This window comes from Teleopsis dalmanni, chromosome 1 (genome assembly GCF_002237135.1).
Source record: "Teleopsis dalmanni isolate 2A chromosome 1, ASM223713v2, whole genome shotgun sequence".
NCBI classification, from domain to species: Eukaryota; Metazoa; Arthropoda; class Insecta; order Diptera; family Diopsidae; genus Teleopsis; species Teleopsis dalmanni.
The window spans coordinates 142,741,289-142,760,515 of NC_051846.1; the positions used below are offsets into that span (position 1 = coordinate 142,741,289).

At 28.4% G+C, this 19,227-nt stretch overlaps 1 protein-coding gene and 1 pseudogene across 2 annotated transcripts in view; one reads left to right on the forward strand and one right to left on the reverse strand.

The window, feature by feature from the left end:
- The window catches only part of LOC119669136, a 64,342-nt gene that overhangs the window by 5,615 nt on the left and 39,500 nt on the right, over positions 1–19,227 (reverse strand). The window contains exons 2-3 of one of the 2 annotated variants that reach the window (XM_038078928.1): positions 18,401–18,676; positions 908–1,695 (exon numbers count right to left, since the gene is read on the reverse strand). In XM_038078928.1, the coding sequence (XP_037934856.1) occupies positions 908–1,695 (788 nt within the window). In that variant the 5' untranslated portion in view covers positions 18,401–18,676. Of the gene's footprint in view, positions 1–907; positions 1,696–18,400; positions 18,677–19,227 lie in introns of those variants that run through there. The other variant, XM_038078929.1, reaches the window with a different exon arrangement.
- Positions 4,277–4,526, forward strand: LOC119666361 (annotated as a pseudogene).

Here is a 19,227-nt window from a genome sequence, read left to right on the forward strand (position 1 = left end):
AAGAGATCAAGCGATGCTTATCGTCAGTAGAACGGAATGGTGGTTATTGGCAGGTTATCTGAGGGATTATTTTTTCTTACATTTAGATATCAACAAGATGGTTATTACGTAAAATAACAAAAATTTATTGAAATCTGTAATTAACTCTATTTTCAAGCCTATATTCAATAATTTTGTTGTAAAATAAAAGAATAGTAAAAAGGTTTCGAACAGTAGTGAACTACAGCAACAAAAAATCTTTTTATATTATTTTAATTAATTGAATTTTTGGCTAACCATACAACTATTTTGAGTATTGCCAGACACCTATCATCAGTGGTCTTGGAAATTATGTCTTATATTTAATTATTTGTAAATAATTTTTTGAAACTGCAAGTATCAAGGTTTGAACTCATACCCCGCCAACAACAGTCAATATGTCTGACTTTAAAATTTAATAAAAAGAATAGTGCAATTTTTATGTTATAAATGCAGTAGTTAAAATACGTTCGAATATATCTACAATATCTATTTTTGAGAATTGTATTTCAAAGATACATGATACTAAAATGAAGTTAATATTTTCAACTATAAAAAAAATGTTGCACTAATTGCTGCAATTAACCTTATCCTATGTCAACTACACATTAAAGTAACCATCATCCAATTTTTGCACGTAATACTTATTTGGCAAGCCGTACGAGCATAAGCCATTATTAGCAACAATTATGTTCGCTTAAAACAAGTGTTGCTTAAAACTTAATTCTCAGTGGACCAAGCATCAAACACCAAGCACCAAGCACCAAATACCAAACATCCAATACTGAAAACTAAAACTAAGCACTAAACACTAAACACCAAACACCAAATATCAATTTAATCAAAAATGAATCGAAAATCGTTAACAACTACAAAATGGCAAACTCACGTTTTCAGCGTCTGTTGGGAATCGGTAGAATTTATGGAGTGCGCCGCATGCTTCCCAGACACATCACCGCTATCTGCTGCCAATATTAGTTTTCTAGGCTGACGACCGCTTGTCTTCAAAGCAAATGTTGCTTGATCGTGCTCTTCGCTGGAAGAGCGTTCCGCCGTGGACTGTGATGTTCTCGGCGTGACTGTGGTAGACGATACTTGAGCCGTATTACTGCTATTAGTGTTGTCTTTATTTGGCCTGTAACGTTGTCGGCGGCTTTCAGGCTGCTGATTTTTGGTTTTAGCTTCGCTGTTATTAGCATTGCTGTTCCGTTGTTCTGCTGTCGCTGTGTTTTGTAGACTGCGATTTGGACGTACGCCGTTTGGATTTGTGGTGTTGGCAATGTTGGCAATGTTGGCAATGTTTGCATTGCGCACAAGTCTTGCTGAAGAAAACATGACCGATGTTGCATCTGCATTAGTGCTGGTCATTGAGTTGGCTTGTGCCGGTATTCGTCTTACGTGCAACGTCTGTTGGTTTTGTCTTCTGCTTGCTGTTGGTATGGCGGCTGTTGTTACTTCTGTGTTTGGTTTCGTCGTCATTAGAGTGGTTGGTGGCTGTGATGAACGATGTGGCGCATGTAATGTAGGTAGTTGTTGTGTTGTTGCTGTGGGTAATGCTGTTGGAAATGTTGATGCGGAAATGCTAGCTGCCGCAGTTGTCAAGAAATATTTATTTGCGGTGATTTGCAATGATCCTAGCAACAGAATTGCAAGCAAGTGCAAGGCCAACGACTTCATCTGTAATTTTGAAAATAAATAAAATTAGAAAATGAATAAAATTAATTTGCTGAAGAGATGTAATCTATAAAAAATGCTGCTGTTGAAAGTTGTAAATTTGCTTTATTAATTATGCAACAATTGCAGACTGCTGCGAAATTGCAGCGGTTCAGCTTTGTTGATTTTACACGTTTTGACGTCAGAATATCTGAATCCGTCGCTTCGAAATCTCATAAAGCAAAACGGCTAATAAGCGCGGTAAAAACGTGATGCGCGCCAAAGCGGTTTATGGTAATTAGTTGCGATGAGTTTCGTTAAGTGGAATTCGTTATTATTCGTTCATTCATTTTTTACATTTTGTTGTAAAAATCATTCCGTAAGATACTTTACAGTGAGCATGTATCTTCGTATGGGTTGTGCTGTGTTTACTTTTTGTGGGTAATTATGTGGGCACGTGCTTTATGGATTGATGACTTTTGCAATTGTTTCTGTTTTTGTTTCTGTTGTTGTTATTGTTTGCTTTTGTTTGTTTTTGTTTGTTTTTGTTTGTCAGTGCTTATTTATTTTTTTTTTATTTTTGTCAGTGCACGGTGGGATGTCATGATCTGTGAAATGCTTTATTTGAAGTTGAAAAGTGTTTGCTTTTGTTGTTAAATGAAGTGTTTAATCTACAAATTCTGTGCTGTCATTTAAGACGTGAAACATAAAAATTGAAAAAATCATAAATAAAACCGAAACACAAGTCATTTACTAAATAAACTTAATGCCACAAATTTAAATAATTAGTCACATAAAGTAATATGGTTTAGGAACAAAATAACTTGGTAATTCGTCAAAATTTGTTTAAAAATTTTGTGTAATTATTTGAGCTTTTTTTTCGATGCGAATAATAGGTTTGCTTTATATATATTTATTCATATTTAAAATATAATAACATTATTCCCATTATTTATGATTCATTATTTATAAAAAAAAATGATTTGAAAGCACATACCAGTCAATTAACATCCGAAATATTTAATTAATATTTGTTAAAACAAAAATTATTTGAATAAATTTAATTTGAAAAATAATTCAGAAAACAATTTTAAGAGTGATATTTTAGTGGGTTTTGCTTTAACAGTAATCTCTTAATTTAAAGAAATTCAATTTAAAAAATTGAAAAAAACACATAGATACAATAGATTACGAATAAATCTTCAAAATCCTGCAAGTATTTTTAGTTTTTATTTAGGTAAGTATAATGGAAGCAATGCGAACATGTCCTACGTCATCAACTTAAGTACTCCTAGAGCTCACACCTCTTCACATCCTTATACAATCGCAGGCGAAGTGGGCTGCTCTAAGAGTAATTACAAACAAGATGACGAGTCAATAGTGAGAAACTTGATATTCTTGCTAAACAAATCCCAAAAACTAAAATACCAACTGACAGGATGGTTGTAAAGTATAACTTTTTAAAAAACTTCAAAACTGAACTTGATAACAGAAAGAATTTGGAACGCTTGCCTAAAGCCCAAGTAATAAGAGAAAACACGGTAATATGGTACACAGACTGCCAGATCTGATGTACACAGAACAGGCAAAAGATACTCGGAAGCAGTGGGAAGAAACCAGTGCATTGAACGCAACTACCGGAACCCTGAAATTGCAATACTAACTGAAGCCAAGCAGCTATAATGGCACTATATCATACCAGTTGACATCCAAACTGGTATGAGAGTGCATTGAAAAACTGAACATACTTGGTTAGAACAATCAGGTGCACTTAATATGGCGCAAGAAGAGGCGTAGGTTCAATAAAGATAGGCCCAGAACCTTTTTGCGGTCTAAGCAAATGAGCGCTATCCATTTTTCTGAACGGCACAGAGAAAAAAGAAAAAAAACTACCGAGAATATCACAACCTAAAACACTTTTAGTAACTTACAACCTAAAACGTTTTAAGAATTGCATAGAACAAACAAAGAATAACCTAAAAATTATTACGAGATTACTTACCAGTCACTGTAGATTGAATAATCACCTAACAAAGTTAGGAATCCAATCCAACTCAGACTTCAATACTTCAAATCAGACTTCAAATACTATGGAGAAGAGAGACAAACCGCATAACATGTACTCGGGGAGTGTCCGACACTCATGCATAAGCGGAAGAAACACCTAGGATATTATTTCTTGGAACATAAGGATTCAAGACTAGGAAAGGTATGCTCTATACAATCTTTCATTAGAGGAGTCGGACTTAGAAAAACACTCTAATCCGACAAAGGGGCACATACCATATATTTCATGAGGACAAAATCACTCATTCGATCAACTGGCTGCTAAACATATCCATCTCAATAGGTGTGAATTGTCAAATTTTTTATTTCGCAATATTTTCTTTTCATTGGTTTTTATTGCTATAATTTCTGCGCTATGGCTCGAATTCTGTGCATTTTATAGCCTTATAATTTGAAGCTTTTTAAAATCAGATTCAGCTCAGATTTAGAAATTTGAAGGTAAGTATAATATGATTTATATACTTCTAGAATATGTAACTGTGTAGTTTGTCGACTAACTATATCGTTACTGCTATGTCCACTTACATAGCTAAAACTTTATTTTTTCTGTCGTAAAAATGATGGAAGGTACATCAAGTTTTGGTAAATGCCATAATAAGACGCACACTTTGTGTCACCGAAGCGATAGTTCATCATACTTTATCTAAAAGTCAATTTGTGCAGACTGTAGATGTCTCGCAGCCAAATTGCGTTTATTTATCCGGTTCCATCATTTAAGGATTGTTGGCAGAAGTATCCGTAACGACTTTCGGGTAGGTACACACGCCAAACCCAAGGAGTCTGCTTAAAGTAAATATCGAGTAGCGAAATTTACGAGTGGGAATTTGAAAAAAAAAACTGAACAAGAAAACTCAAAAAAACAGTTGAACCTATTCACTTTTTTGAAACCTACATTATCCATGCACATGACAGCAAGGGATCTCTGATCGTTTTAAGAGGTACACATCAGTTATAACAGTTGATAATTACTCTACTCGTAAGGTACATTAAGAAAACAACATTCATATTAGAAAAAATGTTATACTCAGTGTTTTTTATGATATGTTAAAAGAAACGTGTTTCTTATTAATATATAATAAGTAGGATTCAGTAAATAATATTTAAGTTTATTATTTTAAGATTAGTCACAGAAATGAGAAAGTCCCCCCACGCTCCGACAATGATATATGTATGTATAATACATTTTGCATTTTAATACACCATTTGTCTGCATACTTAGATATTTCAAATAACATAATGACTCAATTACAAAATTTTTTAATAGACACTAATTCGTTGAAATTATGACTAAATTATCTAAAATTTTATTTCAAATTATTCTTCCGCCTTCAACAAATTTAATCGTAATTTATGTACAAAATCGTTTCAACTTTATGGCCCAAAATAACCGAACTGATCAGAATGAGATGATCTACAAATTCCTATTTAAATTATTTGTCTATTTTAAAGCGAGTCTACCATGGAACTTTCGTAGATAAATCAAAAAACAAATGTAAAAATTACTGTAAAAAAGTTAACGTTACGTTGGCCGATATAAATGAATTATATCTGCTTGCGACTTTGTTTTTATTTAAGTTTATTTTTTTTTTTGTTTGTGTTACAGAAACATTATACTAAGTTCGCTATGTGTACTGTGTGTTCAGTGTACAGTGTTATGGCTGAAATAAGCCACCAGTGACGAACGAACGGCACGTAGCTTGGTAACAATTAATTAGATCAACTTTTTCATTGCCTGGAACCAGTTTTGATTGCATTGATACGATTGCGAACTCTTTTTGCACGATTCTTCTAGCCAAAAGTGTGTCTAATGACGAGGCTTGCACCAACGTGCATGAGCCCCAGAAAATAATGTGGAATTTTTAGTACCCGCTTATTCGTGCTGTTGTTACTTTTATGGTCCGACAAATTTTCTAATCGAATTCTTTAAAAATAAAATCCAATCTAACAGCTACAATAAGGGGGGCTTAAACCATTTCAAGCCAAATCCATAGTATCAATACCTTAATTTAAGTGGAGCTATTCGGCGCGGTTTGAAATTCGGAAGGTTTGGTCACAAAATTTATAAAGACAGTATAAAAAAAATGGAAAAAAAATTACTTAATTTTAGTTTGTAAATTCGTAAGATGTTAAACTATTAAAATTATTCAAAGATAGTATTAAAATTTAATTTGATTTTACACAAGAGTAAAGTGAACCCACATCAAATGAACAAAAATATACCTTTTAGATGTAAAATATTAGTACATATTGCAATATAAAAAATCAAATGTATTCCTCTTTTCCGCTATGATTAATATATAATAGTAAATAGGGCATTTGATGTAAATTTAAATTTAAAGAATGAAAGATGAATTCAACTATATAGGTACATTTAAAGAGTAATAGTAACTAAGATAATATTTAGTTTAGTTGAAGAATAGTTTTATAGTTGCAGAATATTTGACAGAATCGAAAGGCAATTAATAAACTGATTAAATCATTGGATTTTAGCAATTTATTAGTTTAAATAACTTATTTGCGCAGCTTGCCGAGTTTCCGTTTGAAACCAAGTTCATCTAAAGACATATCTTTCATATTAAGTACAGTTAGTGTACCTAAACTTGTTCAATCAATTATAATTATAGTCTTCTTGTACATTTTTCCCGTCAATTACCACTTCAAACATAATTTTTGTAACTTTATATCTTACAATTCTAACAACATAATTAAGCTACCGGTCAGTAACTTATCTAAACAGATCACCACTCTTTATACGAGCGGTATCGGAATAACTTTTGCCGCTTGTAAGTTATTACTGAAGAATTGTAGAAGAATCAATTGGTTCTATGTAAAGATTGGCACCTATTTGACGTCTAGATTAATATTGGTTAAGATATATGAACAATTCAAAGAATCTCGTTTGATAAGAGAAAACATCCATAACGAGCTAAAATAAACGAGCTATTTTCGGCGAGCTGGTTACTTGAAAAACGGTGCTATTTCAGCATCTACAAACATAGTAAACATAAAACATGCTGTCTATGGGTTTAAAAATATATTCCTATACTCTTCCTGTTTTGCCAACGCGCTGATTACAGGCGAACAAGATTAGGAGAGTAAACAAAAAGCTTACAAACAAAGAATAAACAATTATTCTTAACATTCTCATCCTAAGGCAGCGGCTTATATAGTCTATCGGTAGCTATTTTACGTTTTTAAGATTGAAGTTGCGTCCTAATCTTATTGTAGAAGTTCCGGATTGCATCTGTGGAGTACAGCGAATTTTTTTTGCAATTAAGTTTTAAGCTGTCTTAAAAGTGCTTAGTTATAAACACTCTTCCCTATAACAAGGTCTTGGAAATGTTTCTTAGTAAACGAGTAGTTATAGATTTGTATAAAGTAGCGACTCGTAGGCTGTAAGTGAGTTGGTCAACTTTACCGACTGTCAGTTGACTGACAGTAACCTAAACTGACCTTAGCTAGCGCAGACACAGGACTATACTTCATTAAACAATGTCAATATCTCTGTTAAGCTAACAAAATAAAATAATAAAATGAAGCATTGAGCTGTGGCCATGAGATATGACAAGTGACATATCAAGAATTAGGTTTATCGGTTAAAGAATATTTATAATTTCGAGTTAAGTGCTGAGCCTACAATAACTTCTATCAACATTGATAATTTCTCAGTGCATCTCTAAGCTAATATTGTTGTTGGTAATAACATTGCCATAAAGGATAAAACCCTTGATAGGTTTGGAAGTATAGTCTTTAATAACTAGCTGACTGTCTGTATACTATCTAGTTCCGTGGGCAGCTAACAGCACTTCATTCTGTTATTTTATTATTCACAATTAAGCCCATTTGAACATATCCGTTTTTGATATCAGCGATAATGATACCATTCTTGCGATATTCACTTATGTTAGTACCTATCATAAGCGTATGCAAACATCTTATTTTATATGTATGTAAACTATTATATCATTATGTTGAACATCTATCTCCCCTTTGCGAAATCGATTTTAGTATATAGACATGACAGTGCTTTTTAAAAGTAATTTTGGAAAAATGTTCAAAAGTGCATCAATTACTTCAAGCGAACTTTGGAAATAGGTATTCTTATATCATAAAAAGCTTAATTAAAATATTATTATCATTTAATTAAATAAAATTAAAAAAATAAAATACCAGCTAACAGTATTAAAAGTACACAATAAATATGAAAATATTTGTATAAAAAACCTTTGTATAAAATAAATCTGAATTGAAATAGATTTAATTAAAAAGACCAGAAATTTTCTAGAAAGAATTTTTATATGCAAGGTGGTCTAAGATATAGAGAGTTAGTCTTTTTGTATGATTAAACACATAAATAGCAGGTTTTAGGTTCTGATTAAAAACTTGCATTTCTTAACGTTATTTGTAGCGATTTTTGAAAATATTCCATCTTGTTTGACTAATAATTTTCCGTAGGTATAAACTGCATTGGTGCTAACTGAATCTAATGATTACTAATACCGTTTCCAAAGTGTGCATTGCACCGGTCTAGCGGTTTATTCTTATGTTTATATTTGTTAGACATTGTGTTTTTGTATATTATTACGATTATTTTTTCACTATTACAAATTTTTTCTACAGCCACACCAAGAAATATACTTTCAGCTAAGCTTAGTAAAGTTGGGTTTAGTTAATTTCATTTTTTTTTATTAGTACAAGTTTTGCTAGTCTTTGTTAGTTTGTGTAAGTCAATTGGTCAATATTGAAAAACAAATCCATAGATTTTTTAGAAACCTTATAAAAATGAAAAAAGGTGTGTAATTTCGAATGGAACTGGCTTAGCGAAAAACGCCATCACTTGCTGTTCGACTTATGCTCTAAATACGCCTAAATTGATACTTTATCAAAAAATAATTGGCATTATGAATTCATTTTCTCAACTCAAGCTCATAAATGTACCTTTTGTGTTAAATTACATAAAAATTTATGTACATAGTTTAGTTTACATTGTTTTCTAGTTTACATAGCCTAGAATATTCCTCTCACTAATAAATATATAGGTGCATAATCAATCTTCTTCTTCAATTTAAGCTAAAAGAATATGATTATAATGTTACGAAACAAAACAACAATCGATCGTGTGGGTCTTCGAAGATGAAAATTTTTTTATTTATTCTTATATAAGTGTTAATTAATTTTAAATTTAAAAAAATTAAAATTGGTATACATCGTACATAGAAGTATGTAACAATAATTGCGATAAAGTTATTTAGTGGTTTCCTTCAATATAAATCAGTGAAATAATTAAAATGAGTAGCGTAAAAGGATTGCCAAAACTGTATGGTTAAGTTATTCTTATTTTTTAAGCCCATGTTGTAGAAGATATATTAAATAAAACATTAAAACTATTAGATAGTTTAAGTTTCATTATTTGGTTCACATACGCTCATAAATATCGAATTTGTGTTATTTTCATCTTCATCAATATCAATCTGGCAATACTCCCGAGATGATGATGGATCCTAACGATCACCTGTTTTAATGCTTCTATCTGAAAATTCTTTTTTTTTAATTCGATTTTGGTCAGTTGTAACAAATATATGAATAAGATTTATTTATTCGTTATGTCTTTATTATATTTTGTTAAAAATTTTTGGATAACGTTTTGTGTATTTAGATGTTTTAATTTTGAGTTTCAGCAACTTCATCTAAGAACTTATAAATTTTGATTCATGAATTATATTGTTGTGAATTATTGGTGAAATGGGATAGTACTTATCCCACACTATGAAATACGTCTGATGTTACTCTCAACCAATTAATTAGCTCGATATACAAGTATTAAGTGTGCAAAAAATCATTATGTGTTATTTATGTGTTATCTATCTTATTAATCCTCTTAGGGAATGACAATGATTAAGTCAATAACTACTCTGAATTTTTTTTGTAAGTCATTATTTGTTTGGTCTCCATCTTAATCTTTTATAATTTTAGCTTGAGTTTATAATAAATGTAGAAATGACTCGAAAAAATGAGTTCTGACACGGGAAGTGGAGACTCCAAACATTGAACAGTAAAAACACAAAGCAAAACATTAACATTGACATATTGTGACGATAAATGCTCAGTAAGGATTGGAGGTTCCTAAATCTTAAGTTCCAGAAATGAAAAAGTATTATGGAAGACCCAAAAGTTTGATTTTCACTATTAATCACCATAATCCCTCCAATGATTAATTCAAACTTATGTATCAATTAAGTTTAGTTAGTATTCTTTCATCTTCCATTTAAGTAGGTTCACAAATTAAAAAAAAAAAAAAATGACTTTTGCGGAAAACACTTTCTGAATTCGAGACTGCTGTGTTTAAGGCATTAAAAATCGGAAAGGTCTATACATGTGCACCTTTTATTTAAAGTGAAAATTATATAATCCTACAAAAGAAGGAGACATTGACAAGCAAACAAAAAATACTTTTTATTTAATAATAGTGTGAAAAAAATCATCATTTTGGTAGTTATAGATATATTTCAATTATACAAAGTAAATTAACTATAAAATAATATATTATTGGTTTAGTGTGAACTATATATTTTCATTTTTAAAACTAATTTTCTCCAAAATTCACTACTAGAAGAACAATCCAGACTCTAGAGCATTATATAGTTCATAAGCAGAAGCGTCATAATCAATTATGTGAGATTTACACTCTGAATTCTAATTGATCGATTCGCAGAGACGTGGTTAACGGCACTGAAAATAAATCTTTAAGTCGCGCTTCACCTAACTTCAATTTTTTAATCGCATTTTTGGAAAATTTTCCATGTGAATTAAGAACAGAACTGTGGTTTTCGAAGTACGCTTGAGAAACTTGGTGTGCTTTTGAACATTTTAACAGTAAAAAATTATTATAAAACATTTTAAAATAACAACATTAAAATTTTTTGAAGTTAATCGATTTGAATATATTAAAGTATCAATAAATCTAAAATGTTATAAATATATCTCACCATTATTTTTGATATTAATTTATTTGTTGTTACAAAAATTTAACTGCATATTAATATTTTGAAATTCGAAATTCGATACATTATATTAAAGTTAAATATTTTGGGAAATTTAAATTTTTATTCAATAAGTTTGTAAACTTATTCGGTGGGTATACTTTTACAGACTAAATTTATAGAAGTGGATTAGTACTTATAATATATTTATTTCGTATGTTTTGAAGTCTATACCAAAATTAATTTTTGTTTATTATTTTTAAAAATATTAAGCACGCTCTAATAAACATATTTGGGCATATTTAAAACAAAAGCGATGTTAAATCAAACTATAAACAAATAATACATATTTTATTTGCAAATAAACAATGGTAAAAAAGAAAGCCTCAATGAAATATTCGAAATAACTGAAACCATAAATTTATTCTTTTATTTTCTATATAAAAAATATGTATGATAAACACATGTTTACAGTTAAACCAAAAATTGTAGACTTGTCTATTTTCCAAACAAAAATAAATACCGAACTAACAATCAAGCAACTTGTTAACCTATTGTTAACTACAACAACAACGAAAGTAAAAAATAAAACAACCAAATATCTGTCATCTTAATTTCATTTTACACATTCAGCTAAAACAAAAAAAAAAAAACAAAAAAAGAAAAACAGATGAAAACTCCGAACAGTGCAATTGAACCCTCACCTTTTTAGGAAACGGAAACCGGCAGTTACATTAGCGGTTTTGCCCATATAAGCTATTTTGTTTCGCATACTGCACACGCCAAAAGTCAAATTACTGGCCTGCCTAATTCCAATTCACAGCATTAGACCGCAACCATTCACTGATCGACCGACCGACCACATTCACTTCGCCAATTGCTAACTGCTTTGGCGCCTTCATCAACAATGGCAGGCAAGTACGATCCTATACACTCAAATATGCAACTGAGAATGCTCTTTGTTTCCAAATATGAGGCAGATATTCAATTCATTGTATAACTGAAATTTTTTTTCTTATGAATAGATTTTCTGTTACACATGCTTAATTTTATGGGAGTATATATATAACATGGTTTTGTCATATAAGAAATAAAATTCGAAATCTTTCATTTGCATACCAGAAAAATAATTGGTAAGCAAAGCTCGATTGTCTGGACATGTTACGGATAAATTAGCTCCGTGAAAGCAAATGTGTTGCCCCAATTACGCTATCAGCATTACTTGACGAAAATATCCACAATTCGTTTTATATACGAACTTTTAGTTATAAATAAAATATAAATATATTAAATATCTTTCACTGAAATATAGATCAAGTCTAAAAAATTTACATATGTAATATGGTCTTATATTGGTAATTAACTTAAAAATAAAATTATTCTAATTAGTTCTTTTTCAATACAAATAACCGTGTATAACCGATATATATTAGATGAGTAGGTTGTGTCAATTTTAAGTAATAGATATTAATCTTCTCTGATAATTAAATCTTCTCTGTAACTAATTTAGAAAACTCTTTTTTCATCTAATAGATCTTCGACAAAATTTTAGAGAGCAGAAAACCATAGCGCTCGTTTTTTTCTTATTTATAAGATTTTTTATTTTGTAATTAATTATAATAAAATAAAAATAAAAAAAAATTAAAATACCAAAAGTTGGCAAAAGGACATCATACAAAAAAACAGAAGTGGTTTATATACAATTTTAATAAAGAGGATTGGGAATAAAGTCAATTTTTGATTGTTATAAAAATAAACAAATTAAAACTGAAACTATTATAATTATATTTATTATTTATGATTTATGATATTTATATTATGATTAAGAAACACTATATTTATCTACATATAATAACATATGTTAAAAAATTAGCATTGGTACACACTCACTAACAAAATGTGTTCTGTGACAGTAAGTTGTGACATAAGTTGGCATAGCTCTTACCTCTCCAACTACAATTGCACCTTTCTTCTTAAAAAGCAAACTAAAAAATTATATATTTTAAATAGTTTGTGAAATAAAATCAGAGCTTCAATATGTTTTTAATTTCGAAATGGAAATTAAGACTTTGTGGTGAATTATATGTTACAATTATACCACTATTATTCCTTTACAAATAATTACTTCTATAATAGATTAAAATCAAAATTGATTAAGAAGAACATTACCTCATATTTAAACTCGAGCTCAGATTAAGAGTAATTCAAATCAAGTTTACAAGAATTAGATATTCTATAAAACAGATTAACTAATTAAATTATAGGAGTGTGTTATACATTATTTCAAAATATTTTCTATTCAATCAAATTTATCGTTCCGAAACACATTTTATACCCTATATTTTAACTTTCAATTAAGAAGACATTCCCAAAAGTAAACATATGTCTACTATCCTATAAAAGTCAGAGGAAGTTTTACAGTGTACATTTATGGGCCCCTTTGATATTAAATTGAAATTTGCAGTTTTATCATCGATTTTTAAAGGACATTAAAACACCCATAACGAGCACTTAAGGGCTACTTAAAAATCAGCTGACATAAAATTAATACAAAAAAATATTAATGGCAACTTAAAATTGGCTTAAAAATAATTGTGGAATTGATTTAATTTCTAACATTTTTAATTTTATATAATATTTCAATAAAATTGAATTAAATAAATCTCTTAAATCTCTTTAGGTAATAAACTGATGCTTCGTTTTCAACTGATCTTGTGAAAAATTCTATTATTTTTAATTTCAAACTAGCAAAATAATAGTTAATAATTTCGAATTAATGTAACAGTATAAATAATACTATCACATTTGGTACTATCATATTTTTTCTAATAATAAACTCCCCTTTAAGTATTTACATCAATAGTTAAGTACTGAAAAAAATTCGTAATGCACTTCACTTAAGGAAATATTAAGTGCCCATAATAAAACTGACACTAAGGTCTCTTAAATTTAGAAGAATTTAGAATGTAAATTGTAAAGTGATTTTCATTGTATCTTGGTGTCTTTATTTAAATGGTATATTCCTACTTCAATAGTAATTAATCAAATCATAAGCGATGATGGTACTTGTCGATGGCAGCAGATCTGACAACAAAGCTCTACCCACTTCGGACGTTTATGTGAACCCATTGCGAAACTGCAGTATAAAAGGTTTCATCGACTGTTGTAAAAGAAACTTTACTGATGCAGCTTAATATATGTTTTCAAGTTTTCTGATTTCAAAGACATTATTTTTCTTAAAGATAAGATAGATACTTCGGTTACTCATGCGTAGGAAAGCAATTTTGTATTTTGGGGTATTGCATAAAAATAGTGATCTAAAATAATGGCTTTAACAAGAGATATCAGAACTGAAATAAAAATAACATATTTACATGCCTTTGGTTAATTAAATTTCTATTAGTATCCATATGCTCTATGAGCAAATCCTACTTTGTATATATCTTGAAAATGAAACCATTGACTTTATATATATACATATATATATAAATTTCTTCACTCCTAGGAGGGCATAGGGCGTCGAAATCATTGACTTTATTCGTAATTATTTACATTATAAAGAAATAACTAACTCATTTCAAGTAAAGAAATAATATCATTTAACTAATTCAGTACAGAACCATATACTCTAGATATGTGCGTAGAGTTTATCAGTTTCAGCATTGCCATTTAATATACTAAAAAACTTTTATGAGATATGTAAATTAACAAATATAGTTAATTCATTTCCTATAATGAATTTGTTTAAACATTACTGTCAATAAATTTTAAGGTAACACTATATTATAGACAGCATACCAATAAAGTGTGGTCTTAAGCTGTATTTAAGCGTAATAATGTCACACATATTGTAAATATATATTTATACCTAAGTATCTGTAAGGTTGAAAAGTATCTACTTAATACTGTTAGCGTTGAAATTTGATCTGACATGAAATAACTGTTTACAAGTTTTTATATTCAGAAAGACATTTTATATTAAAAATTATGGGTTTGGACATGATAACGACTTATTTTATTAAAGTATGCTAATTGATGTTAGAGGGTGTAAGTATTATAATGAAAGTCAATTAATTAATAAATAGAGACATTATCTACTAATTAAGTGTGAAAAAAAATTAGAAATCATTTTAAGCCCTTGTTGTCTTTGCGTAAATTTTAATAAAATTAAGTTCAATAACATTAAATCACTATTATTTAGATTTTTTTGTATAGAAAGATACATCTTTTCAATGACCAACTTCCAGTCTCTATAAATAAATACGTATTGTAGTCGATGTTATTAAAGTTATTGTTTTTTCTAATTGAAAGCGAAAGACAAAAACAGACAATACAATTAAATTAAATTAATGAAAAGTTAAATTTTGGAATTTGATATATCCTGTTCCATTCGAATATAAAACATTCATCATATATGCAATTTTTTCAGAATGTATATGGCATCAAGCGAATCATATATAATTATAACAAAGATAATGTGAAGTATATAAGTTTTAAAAGGAAATTAAATATTTCACTCTCATAAGTCAGGAGTATGGTTATGGAAGATTTATGTATCAATATAAAAAATTTTATTAATTACTTAATATATGTAAAATGTGTGTAAATGTGTTTTATTATTTTAATTATATATTTTTTACCTTCTAATATTTATTTACTTTAAATATTTATATATTATATGATAATTTGAATATTTCTTTCGCTTGCATATTGACGTTTTCTTAGTGTTTTCCAACGATTTTATTTAATTTATTTTATCTAAAGAAAATTATATTTAACGATTTTTAAGTCACGCAACAAGTTCAGTGAATGTGCAAACATAACAGTGACGGTTTCACACAGTTTTTACAATAAATTTCTGATACTCGTGATTTGGTTAATTATTTAGCATTTAAATGTTTGCTATTGCGAAAGTTATATGTAAATGCAGCAATGTATTTGACCCATTCAAATCTGAAACCTACACAGTTTTTATGATATGTCAAGTAAAATACGGTACTGATTTTTTTGAAAAGCCGCCTCTGATGAACATAGATATGCAAATCTAATATGCTTCGGTTCAGTTATTTTGTAACACCTTCACTACTTGAGCCAGCACCCGATACCAATGAAAACGAGTCTTCGTGTGGGTACATGTAACCATCAAATAATTTGAGACGTAAATTGCATGAAAATTTGTGTATTACAACAAACGAACTAAACTAAATCAGATTAAACAAGCTTAGCTCGGTTTACTAAATTTACAACGTACATTTGAATATCAAATAAACCAAAAAAATGTTAACACATTGCTTTTTTCAAATCATTAAACCTATATCTCACCAAATTTTGTAAGAGTTTTAGTATCTTTAGTTTCGCGCGAGTAACCAAAATTACTTTCTTTTTGTTTAGTTTTAAAAATAAAGTACATTAAATAATTTATAAGAAACAAAGTGTGGAATTATTCGATTCATTTTCAAATAGAATAGGTTGTAAATATTATATTACATAAAAGATAGAACATCTAACTGGTTTTACTGTACTAATGCAAATCGCTACCTTGCATAAAATAGATCCTTGCATAAAATAAAAAGACCCATATTTTGGGAAAAAATTTTGTTTTTTTTTCGTAGGAGTTATGGATCCATGGGGTTTAAAGAATTGGTAAGGTAGACACATTTTTAAACGGCTATATCTCAAGCTACCTAAATGATAGAAACTTGAAATTTAAAGATTATAAGATCAGAAAATTTAAATCTGAACTATTAGATCTAATATCGACAAATTTTTCTAATGCAATTTCCAATACAAAAACTTTAATTTGCTTTCAATTTACGCCAATAAATCCAATTTCTAATAACGAAATATTTAATAAGTCGGTAAGATTTAGTTGTTAATTTATATATTGATTATATTCATACCTAAACTTATTTAAATTAAATTGTCTAAATTATATGTATATCACCTAAATAGGTTTTATATTATTCGAAATATGAAAAACAAGCTTTGATCATTTTGTTATGGAATATAGTGATCTGATTTTAAATCGATTATTAGAATAAATGTTAAAGGTCTGATCTTCAAATCCTATTTAGAATGAATCGTAATTTCATTTTACAAAAAACAAAGAGAGCTAAAACTGTATGCGTATCTGTATGTAATTATATGTTATAAATTATATTTATAGATGCAACCATCTCGACATATTTCAGATATCGTTTTTTCAGTGTATGTATAAAAGATATAAAAATTATAAAATAAACCGATATTTTAAAATAATTATTAAATATAACTTATAATTGTGTAACGAAATATTTAGACATCCAAAATTTAGTAATAAGATGATATTGAAGATTGCGAACAGTTATTTCCACAAATCTCGAATAATTTTTGGATAACTTTGAACTGTTGAAAGTTAAACTGAATAAGGACAAGTATTATCGATATATTACATAGTAGTAACCTAAGTACCTTTGTATTATATATTATTAAAAAGTAACAGAATGTGGTGAATAATTGAAAAACCGTAATAAGAAATAGTGATGACTATGCTCCAGCGGGAATGGTGTTTAAAGCAACAGTTGGAGGAGGAAGGTGTTAAAGTAGTCCGATCATGCGTCAGATTCGAGGGATCAAGTAGAAGGAGCAACGCGGCGAATGTGTGAGATTGAAGAAGGCGGTTCCTGAGAGAAGTGCTGTATTAAGCCGAAACCTGATAACGGGTTATTATAGCCAATTAGTAATATATTAGTAAAATATTCATATAAATAAAATTTTACTGAAAGTTTTATCAATTAAAAATGTATTGTTGATATATCTAAATTGAAAAATAATGTAAAAATATAGTTTTCTTGATTACTTCTTATGACATTATAGATATTTTTTGTATAATTTGATATGCTATAAATATAATAACATATTGATCGATATGAATTGTTTCAGGAAAAACTATTTTTAATTCAAAAAATACATAGTTCGTTTTACTTGCATATTACAGAAAAATAGATTTATATTTATCTGTAAACATAAATACATAAATGTAAATATAATTACCATAGTTCGTATCTGACATATCTGATAGATAGAATTATAATTTAAAACAAACATTTTAACCATCTGTTTTATATCGTTAACAAAAAAAATATATTATGTTCAAAGCATATATTTGTAAAAATCACTTCAAACTTTTTGACATATTTAAGTAGAAATGACATTAGGAAGCCCTGAAGGAGAAAAGTTTATAACAAATTTGCTTATAAACATTTCATAATTAGTACCAATTATAGTCCTATAATGTTAATGGAATATTATATATTTTAAGTTGTTTTTAAATAGGTACTAAAACCTATCTCTATAGGAATAAATATATATATACCTTATATGTATATACCTTCATAAAAAAGCTTATTAATTAATTGGAAATGAAAGATATGTGTATTTTAAAGACTTTACCATGAAAATAATGTTAGAAATAAAAAATAATTTGAACATTATTTGTATAGTAAAACTTTTTTCAGTAGTTTTTCAACCGATTATATTTTTGAGTCTAAGTAAATACTATAAAAATTTTAAATCCTAGTAACTAGTTAAGATGGCGGTAATTATCTAAAAAGTATTTAAAAAAAGGTAATTCACAAAATTTATTTTAATAAAATATTTTAAAAAAGTTATTTAAAATTTAATTTTACAAGTTGTGAACTTACCTTTTGGTTTATATTATCACAGAATTGTTATATGAAGTTTAGGCGTTTTAGCTTATGTATGTATATGCAATGTATGGTTAAAAGAAATTAGTTTTTTATTGGTTTGGGGAATATTCGATACTTCTTTTGGTTATTGTTGTACATTGATGGATATTATTTTGTTATAACAAATGAGTTATAATAATTTTTCACTCATTTTGGGTTAAAATATGGAAGAACATTTTATTGGTGGTGCCATTTACATGTTGCTATTCCAATCCAATTCTGATTAGATATCTGAAAGTAAGACGTAGATGTAATCATGAATATAAATATTTATAGATTATAGATAAATTATTTTTTACATTTATATTGATTTTTTAAAAATATTTCGTATATAATAAGATAAATGTGCTGATGCAAATTTGAATTATTTCTTTAAGGATAAATCTATTTTGAAAAGTGGTGAACTACAACAACAAAAACTCATTTTATATTATTTTAATTAATTGAATTTTTTGCTGACAATCCAGCTGTTTCGAGTATTGTCAAATACGCATCATCAATGGTCTTGGTCATGTATTTAAGTATACATAAATAATTTTTTGAGATATGTATTGAATCTAATCTAGGAAGGTAATACTGAGAAAGTCAGGCTAATGTTACTCAGTATTAAAGTCAGACTAATTTTAATGTTACCTGCCTTTATTGGTCTTAAACTATATTAAACGGTTTTATCATCTTCGCAAATAACTAATGCAACATATAAGTTAAATCATATTAAAGCTATATATTGAACATAAATATTTAATTGAAATATTTAAAAATTAATACAGATATACAATTGA